A 6,870-nucleotide genomic window follows, 5' to 3' on the forward strand; every position below is an offset into this window, starting at 1 on the left:
GTATTATGCCAAAAAAAATTGATGCTGTCAGCAGAGGCAAATTCATAGGCTAAAAATGGAGCATGTGAATTTGTAATCCTTCCACAAAGCTAGATATTTTTTGTTTATATTTTTTAAAATTGATATAATATTATCTGTTAGTACCTATGCTACAAAAAGGTTAAATGATCCACTAGTTATTTATCTAGATGACTAGCTAAGGATCAATTTTCTGTTTTTAGTTGTGCACCCAAATTTATATAAACGTCCATACATAATTAAGTTCCATTTGTTTCTACTAAGAAATTTGTTATTTCTTAATTCCTACTTTGTTTGTGTCAACAAACTAATCAAATACCTCGAGAATAATATCTATAAAGTTGACGTCTTCAAGCTATAATAATATATGCATTTAATTCGCAAACTTTTATATTATTATTTTTTTGCCTAGTTGTCATTCCATATATTCTTTGAAATCATAGTGAAGATTCTCATGAAAAACGATATATATAAATATCAAGTTTTATCTCCGGTCTCCATGTGTATACGCCAATTTTATTTTATTTTATTTGCTGGAAGTACTACACCAATTTTAACAATGTGGCAAATAATATAACAGAAGTAGCCGGCACGAATAACACTAAACAGTTTAACTTATATTTACACCCATAGGCCATAATGTAGATAATTTTTATTCTATCAAATAGAATTTAACTTGTTATATGAGGTAATTTGCCTTACTTTTATGTTAGTAATACCATATTTTCCGGGTTCGAGTCCCCTAGGTACAGAGTTGCCTTTGTTAGAAAGCACTTTACCTCCAATGTAAGATTTCCCTGCGAATTCGAATTTAGGAGATCATATTCCAAGAATATTTTGTTTATATTATCGGTGTATAAAAGTTAATGCGAATAATTAAAACAACTTGTCTAGTAGTCATTGATCAGCTAGAAAGTAACCTATTTATTAAATACTAGATTTGAGAATACAACATGGAAAGACAAACTTTTGAAGGGATATCATTGTCTTTTAATTCTGATATAGTTCAAATTTTCTTATTTATATGATTTTGGAGCTTGTAATATATAGCTTGTGATAATACTTTTTTTAATTATAATTTTGAAAATGGGAAAGAGAGGTGGGCTTTTTAGATATGGTGATGGTGTTGATAAGTTGCTAATGTTTTTTGGTACTTTAGGATGCATTGGAGATGGGCTTATGACTCCTCTTAATATGTTTATTCTTAGTTCTCTTATTGATGATTATGGAGGTGCTGCTATTGATGATGATTCTTTCACTAATGCTATTGTGGACAAGGTATTTAATTTAATCTCCTTGTAAAAATTTCAGTATTTCTTATATGACGTTTGATTTCAGAATCTATGTATTAGTTAATTCATTCATGAGATAAAAATTCGCATATTAATGAAACAGAATTTAATTCTTCCATGTCCTTGAAACAGTACTCACTCAGGTTGCTCTATGTTGCAATTGGAGTTGGTATATCTGCTTGCATTGGTATGCATCACTCTTTTTTATTGTTAGTAACGAGGATATCTCATGAGTTTAGCTTTTATACAGAGACGGGATTTGAACCTTATGAGTTCGGATACTGTGTTCTAAATTACGTAATGATGTGTAGGGGGAATTTGCTGGACAAGAAGTGCAGAGAGACAAACAAGTCGAATAAGGATGGAGTACTTAAAATCAGTGCTTAGACAAGAAGTTAGTTTCTTTGACAAGCAAGATGGTTCCTCCAGTACTAGTTTTCAAGTTGTTTCCACAATCTCAGCTGATGCTCATTCAATCCAAGATGCTATAGCAGAGAAGGTCTTTTATTATTCTTTCTCAAGTTAGATATGTATTTTTACTCTGTGTTTTTGAGTTTGGATTAATTAGTTTCACGTATGATCACTAGACCTTTTTCACTCTAACACTAAATATTTAGTATCACATTAAAGTTTTTGGCATATTAAGTAACATTACTAAATGTATCCATTATAACAATCAAAATCTACTAATCCAGGTGATTTCATTGTTATAGTAGGTAAAGTTGAGTGATCGGTCATGCTTGAAATTAACGGACATTTTCTCCTTTGTTGCAGATACCTAATTGTGTTGCTCATCTGTCAACGTTCATTTTTGGCTTAATTCTTGCTTTCTACCTGTCATGGAGACTAGCATTAGCTTCAGTTCCATTTTCACTTGGTTTTGTTATACCTGGTGTAGCATTTGGGAAGCTACTTATGATCCAGGGAATGAAGATGAAGGATGCCTATGGAGTTGCAGGGAGTGTAGCAGAACAAGCAATTTCATCGATTCGAACAGTTTACTCTTATGTAGGGGAGAATGAAACACTAAAAAGATTCAGCATTGGTCTTGAGGAAAGTTTGAATCTTGGTGTGAAACAAGGGCTTACTAAGGGATTGTTGTTAGGAAGTATGGGAATGATTTATGTGTCGTGGGCATTTCAATCATGGGCAGGGAGTGTACTTGTTTCTAATAGAGGAGAAAGTGGTGGTCGCGTTTTCGTATCAGCTCTTTGTGTTGTTCTTGGAGGACTGTAAGTCTCATTTTATAACCTTACTTCTCATCACATTTAAGTAATGGTACTTTGTAACGGTTAAGTCACAAAACCTTACTCGCTATAGCAGGTTAGTAACCTTGATGGATATGTTTTATCATTAGTAGAGTGTCTTTAGTAGATAAAGTTCAGTAACTTCAATGCGACAATAAACAATTTTCTGACTTTAGTAACTTTATTGTTGTAGTGGTTTATTTTGCTGTATTGTTACGGAAGGTAAAGTTCATGTTAAAATTACATTCAACATGACAAATGATTGTAGCAAATTTTGATATTGCTAAGGCTTGGTTTGTGATTATAGGTCTTGTATGAGTGCACTTCCAAATATCTCATTCATCGTTGAGGCAACAATTGCTGCTGCAAGAATTTTTGAACTCATCGATCGTGTTCCTCAAATAGATTCTGAAGATGGTAAAGGGAAAATTCTAGCATATGTAAGAGGAGATATTGAGTTCAAGGACGTAACTTTCAGTTATCCATCAAGATCAGATATTCAGGTCCTCCAAGATTTTAGTCTTAAAGTGAAAGCTGGAAAGACAGTAGCAATTGTGGGAGGCAGTGGTTCCGGAAAGTCCACTGTCATTTCTTTGCTAGAAAGATTTTATGATCCTATCAAAGGTGATATCTTACTTGATGGACATAAAATAAAGAGACTGCAACTTAAATGGTTGAGATCTCAGATGGGGCTTGTAAATCAGGAGCCTGTTCTGTTTGCTACATCCATCAAGGAAAATATACTCTTCGGAAAAGAAGGAGCTTCGATGAAAATGGTTGTTGAAGCTGCTAAGGCTGCAAATGCACATGAATTTGTAGCCTCTTTACCGGATGGATATGATACTCATGTAAGCCAACATCTTTTGCTTCTTCTTTTAGATGTTGATATCTGTTATTTTTTGTTGTTTGGCTAAATTTGACTGAAGTTTGAATTGGATTTTAGGTGGGACAATTTGGTTTTCAATTGTCTGGAGGACAGAAGCAAAGGATTGCTATAGCTAGGGCGTTGATTAAGGACCCGAAAATTCTTTTACTCGATGAAGCTACAAGCGCGCTGGATGCACAATCAGAAAGAATTGTTCAAGAGGCTCTAGACCTGGCTTCACAAGGAAGGACAACAATCATCATTGCTCATCGCCTCAGTACAATACGCAGGGCTGACAAAATTGTAGTTGTTGAGTCAGGGAGAATTGTTGAATCTGGTTCTCATGATGATCTAATGTGTAAGACTGATGAAGAAGGTGGAGTTTACTTTAAAATGGTCAAATTGCAGCAATCAACAGCAAACAATGAAGGGCCATCTAGTCCGTATCTTCCTAACGAGACAAGAAGCTACATGAGAAGGGGTTATAATATGCCTAGGTCCCCTTATGTCGCTACGTCAAGTTGGCAAAATAGCCCTGCCTCTCCTTTTACCCCAGCAATAAGTGTCAGTTATGCTCCCACCATTCATACATGCTCTTATTATGGTAGTGACGATGAGTATTTGGAGAACTTCTCTCATCCAAGTCCCTCAACGTGGCGTTTGCTTCAAATGAATGCACCAGAGTGGAAAATTGCTTTGTTGGGATGTTTAGGAGCTGTTACGTTTGGTGTACTTCAACCACTTTATGCATTTTGCTTGGGATTAGTTGTATCAGCATATACATCAAATGATATTTCAAAGATAAAGTCGGAGATCAAAATCTACAGCGTTGTCTTTTTGAGCATAGGTGTGACAAGTTTCATTGCCAATCTACTCCAACATTACAATTTTGCTAAAATGGGAGAGAAACTGACCAAGAGAATCAGGGAAAAGGTGCTTTCAAACTTGCTCACATTTGAAGTGGGCTGGTATGATCGAGACGAGAACACTAGTGCAGCAGTTTGTGCAAGACTCTCCACTGAAGCCCGTATGGTTCGATCCCTTGTAGGTGATCGTATGTCACTACTACTACAGGTTTCTGTCAGTGCTTCGACTGCTTTTGTGCTTGCATTGATTGTCGCATGGAGAGTTGCTATTGTACTAATATCTATACAACCTTTACTCATAGCAAGCTTCTACTCGCGAAGTGTTCTGATGAAAAGAATGTCAGAAAGATCCCAAAAGGCACAGAGTGAAGGAAGTCAGCTAGCAAGTGAAGCAGTAATCAATCACAGGACTATCACCGCCTTCTCTTCTCAAGATCGAATGTTGGACCTCTTTTCTGAAACTCAGAAAGGACCGAGAAAAGAAAATATTCGACAGTCATTGCTTTCTGGTGCTGGCTTGTTTTGCTCTCAGTTTCTAACCACAGCTGCCATTGCCTTAACATATTGGTATGGGGGAAGACTAATGAACAGAAAGCTACTAACTTCAAAGCACCTATTTCAAGTTTTCTTCCTTTTGATGAGTACCGGAAAAAATATAGCAGATACAGGAAGTATGACTTCTGATTTGGCAAGAGGTAGCAGTGCAGTTGCATCTGTATTCGCTATCTTAGATCGAAAGACTGAGATTGAACCTGAGAACTCTGAAGGGATTAAAGTCATTAAGGTATTAAAAGGAAAGATAGAGCTGAAGAATGTCTTCTTTTACTATCCGTCGAGGCCTGATCAAGCAATCTTCCAAGGAATGAATCTGAAAATTGAATCAGGAAAAACAGTAGCACTTGTCGGGCAAAGTGGTTCTGGAAAATCTACAATCATTGGCTTGATAGAAAGATTCTATGATCCAATAAAGGGACAGGTTCTAATTGATGACAGAGACATCAAAAGCTACAACTTGAAGAGCTTAAGATCACAAATTGCTCTAGTGAGTCAAGAACCTACCCTTTTTGCAGGATCCATACGCGAAAATATCATTTATGGGAAAGAAGCAGCTACAGAGTCTGAAATCAAGAAAGCTGCCATTCGTGCTAACGCCCATGAATTTATAAGGTATGATCATATAACTATAAATCCGTCCATTCATTTTGAAACAAATGCTTAAAAAACTAGTACAATCTTGTAATATAATGCAGTGCTATGGAAGATGGTTATGAAACTTATTGTGGTGAAAGAGGAGTCCAACTCTCAGGAGGGCAAAGGCAAAGAATAGCACTTGCACGAGCGATACTAAAGAATCCAACTATACTTCTCCTAGACGAGGCAACTAGCGCGCTTGACAGTGTATCTGAGAACTTAGTACAAGAAGCATTGGAGAAAATGATGATGAGTAGAACAAGTGTAGTTGTAGCTCATCGATTATCAACGATACAGAAGGCAGACACCATAGCTGTGATTAAAAATGGAAAGGTTGTGGAACAAGGATCACATTCTCAGCTGCTTGCCCTTGGAAAGAATGGCTCATATTATGGACTTATGAAGTTGCAATCTGGCCATTCTCCTTATAGGTGAAACATTTTGATCTTAAAGAGAATGATTATGCTTAATTATTCTGAATACATGTATCGGCCGGTTCAGATACACACGAGTCATATTAAGTGTAATTTGCTCCAGATATACTGTATTCAAAGTGTGATTCACATGTATCTGGGATACACGTACTTTCTTGCTTGCCTCTCTCCCTCTCTGTCTTTGTATATGTATCCCACAATGTATCTGAGCTTCACAGTTTCATGTATCTTGGGTATCCAGTATCAATTTCTACAAGTATATTAAGTAAAATATAAAAAGCATGTATTGAAATATGCCTCGTTTTGTTTTTGGTTAAAAATCAGCCTGTAAAGGGTTAAAGGAAGCTAACAATATTAGAAAAAGAACTACTAACTCAACTTGCCGAGTATGTGTTTGGGTTTGACTGATTCAATATTTATGGGTTCATCCCTACATACATTGCACTTTTGCAATTATGTAATAATAAAAAAATGTCTACTGATTATTTGTGCATGAACATGTGAGAGAAGTCTATGTATGTGCAAACAGACGGTGGAGATGAGTCCATTTTGTGTATGAAATATTACTTATAAAACCATTTTTTTTAGATCTCAGGAAGTATTTTTTATTTGGTTCTAATATCTATATAGAAATTTAATTAAATCAAATTTGTGCCGTGTAGAACCCTATTCGGAGAGAGTAATTTTCTTTATTTTTATAAAATAATATTTTTTTCATGCCAAAACACATCCTTAATCATGATAAGTTGATATGATTTGGTTAAATCATTGACTCATTTATCAATAAATTGATGTATAAAATATAGTATGGTACAAATTTAACTACTACTATGTATATACACTTATTCTTCGGTTCATATTACTCGATTCTTATTGGTCTGACACTTTTTAACTATCATGTTAATTTTCTAAGATACACACCCTACTAGTAGTGTATTTTTTTTAACTTTTTCTTTG

The 6,870-nt window shown here is 35.4% G+C and overlaps 1 protein-coding gene across 1 annotated transcript; it reads left to right on the forward strand.

The window, feature by feature from the left end:
* The first annotated feature begins 1,104 nt into the window (after positions 1-1,104).
* LOC102585673 (ABC transporter B family member 15-like) lies at positions 1,105-5,914 on the forward strand. Its single transcript, XM_006341751.1, has 7 exons — positions 1,105-1,296; positions 1,443-1,497; positions 1,622-1,809; positions 2,085-2,542; positions 2,865-3,405; positions 3,501-5,455; positions 5,539-5,914. The coding sequence occupies exons 1-7, from the start codon at positions 1,105-1,107 to the stop codon at positions 5,912-5,914; spliced, it is 3,765 nt and encodes a 1,254-aa protein (XP_006341813.1).
* The last annotated feature ends 956 nt before the right edge of the window (positions 5,915-6,870 follow it).

The sequence above is a fragment of the Solanum tuberosum genome, unplaced genomic scaffold, assembly GCF_000226075.1.
Source record: "Solanum tuberosum cultivar DM 1-3 516 R44 unplaced genomic scaffold, SolTub_3.0 scf00027, whole genome shotgun sequence".
Taxonomy (NCBI): domain Eukaryota; kingdom Viridiplantae; phylum Streptophyta; class Magnoliopsida; order Solanales; family Solanaceae; genus Solanum; species Solanum tuberosum.

Excerpts from the sequence above, each read along its gene's own strand:
- LOC102585673 (XM_006341751.1), top strand. The coding sequence starts at position 1,105 with ATGGGAAAGAGAGGTGGGCTTTTTAGATATGGTGATGGTGTTGATAAG. Across the intron at positions 3,406-3,500 it reads CGGATGGATATGATACTCAT|GTGGGACAATTTGGTTTTCA; the intron begins GTAAGCCAACAT and ends ATTGGATTTTAG. Across the intron at positions 5,456-5,538 it reads AACGCCCATGAATTTATAAG|TGCTATGGAAGATGGTTATG; the intron begins GTATGATCATAT and ends AATATAATGCAG.